The 1646-nt window shown below is 48.4% G+C and overlaps 1 protein-coding gene across 3 annotated transcripts in view; it reads left to right on the top strand.

Moving 5' to 3' along the window:
• Positions 1 to 1646, top strand: part of LOC119277829 (aarF domain-containing protein kinase 1-like) — a 16008-nt gene that overhangs the window by 9947 nt on the left and 4415 nt on the right. The window contains exon 10 of one of the 3 annotated variants that reach the window (XM_037559151.1): positions 1064 to 1148. The exons of the other annotated variants lie outside the window; for them this stretch is intronic. Within the exon in view, the coding sequence (XP_037415048.1) occupies positions 1064 to 1148 (85 nt within the window). The remainder of the gene's footprint in view (positions 1 to 1063; positions 1149 to 1646) is intronic. 3 annotated transcript variants of the gene reach the window in all.

Raw genomic sequence — 1646 nt, forward strand, 5'->3', positions numbered from 1 at the left:
ATAAGGTAGGAGAGGCCATGGTGGACGAGGACCATGAGGAAGAAAGACCTCCATTTGTGAAAGTTGTGTTCGTCGGGGTCGAGGAGGAATTTGATGTGGTTAGAGACATGATCGTTGCACATGGGATGGCGAGCAGGGGGCGCCGGTGGTGGTGGTGGTGATGGGTGGGAGGAGAAGAGGGGGGCGAACTGGGACGCAGAGGGAGCGGAGGAGCCGGTGTGGAGGGCCGGGGAAGTAGAGGCCGCGGTGCCGCCAGCCGTGGCTGCGGACGAGGCAGAGGAGAGGGAGCTCGGCGAGGAGGCGGAGCTGGTGGCGGCGGAGGAGGAGGATCCGTGCTCGACGGCCATGGGGCAGGACGGAGCGGAAGCGAGGAACTGGTCGCTCTGATACCAAGTTGGAAGGAGATCGGCACAACTGTATTCGCTATCTTTGGCAGACTGCCCTCGGTACAACATATACAGGAAGAGTTACAACAGAAGGCCCGATCAATGTGGCACGCAGGCCCGGGCAACACCCACGATCCTATATACTAGGATGGTATACACAGGTACAAATACACATGGAATAATACATGTTAACACTGGTGTCCAGCCGAGAAAATGGCGTCGCCTTGATCTTGCCATCTTCAGTAACTAATGGAACATGAGGGAGTGGAACAGCATGTTTGCCTACATGTTCTTTGAGCTGGCTGATTGGAACACAGGATGAATTGCTGCTGTATCTGGTAGCTGCAGTTTATAGGAACCTACCCAATTCTCTGTAGCACTTTAAAAGGTCCATAATACTTAGATCGCAGTTTCAGCGATCCCCTTAACCCAAATGGATTCTGGCGATAAGGTTGGATTCTGATATATACAATTGCTCCTTCCTTCAATTGTCTTTCTGTCCTTAACTTGTCAGCTTGCATTTTCTTGCATTCTTGAGCAGCTTCGAGATTTTCTTTCAGCTTGTGCAGTAACTGTTAACTGAACTGCTGGACTGAATGTATCTGACAGAACAAACTCGCCAATCATAGGGGGTGGGTAGTTGTATAACGCTTCGAATGGTGACTGTTTGATTGCAGAGTGAAAAGAAGTGTTGTACCACCATTCTGCAAATGTCAGCCATTTGTACCATTGCTTAGGTTCTTGGAAGACCATGCTCCTGAGGTAATGTTCCACACACTGACTGACTCTTTTGGTTTGTCTGTCGGTTTGTGGGTGGTGAGCAGTACTGAATTCGAGCTTAATCTTGAGTGCTGTGAACAGTTGCTGGTATATATTGCTTTGAATATCTGATCCCTATCTGAGACGATTTCCTTTGGAAACCCATGTAGTCTGAAGATGTTGTCAATGAACACTTGCACTACACTTTCAACAGAGTATGGGTGAGAAAGTGCTATGAAGTGAGCATAATTTTTGAGACGATCTACGACTACTAGGATAACTTCCTTGCCAGCAGATTTAGGAAGAACCTCGATGAAGTCAATGCTGATTCAGGACCATGGAACTGCAGGAATTGTGAGGGGTTGAAGTAAGGCTGCAGGATGTTTGTGTTCCCACTTTAATCAGCTGACACACAGGACATTGGTTAACAAAGTTTTTCTTCAGATGGGGCCAGCAGAATATTCTTTTGATCCTCTGATAGGTGGCCTTAATACCAGAATG

Source organism: Triticum dicoccoides, chromosome 3B (genome assembly GCF_002162155.2).
Source record: "Triticum dicoccoides isolate Atlit2015 ecotype Zavitan chromosome 3B, WEW_v2.0, whole genome shotgun sequence".
Lineage (NCBI taxonomy): Eukaryota > Viridiplantae > Streptophyta > Magnoliopsida > Poales > Poaceae > Triticum > Triticum dicoccoides.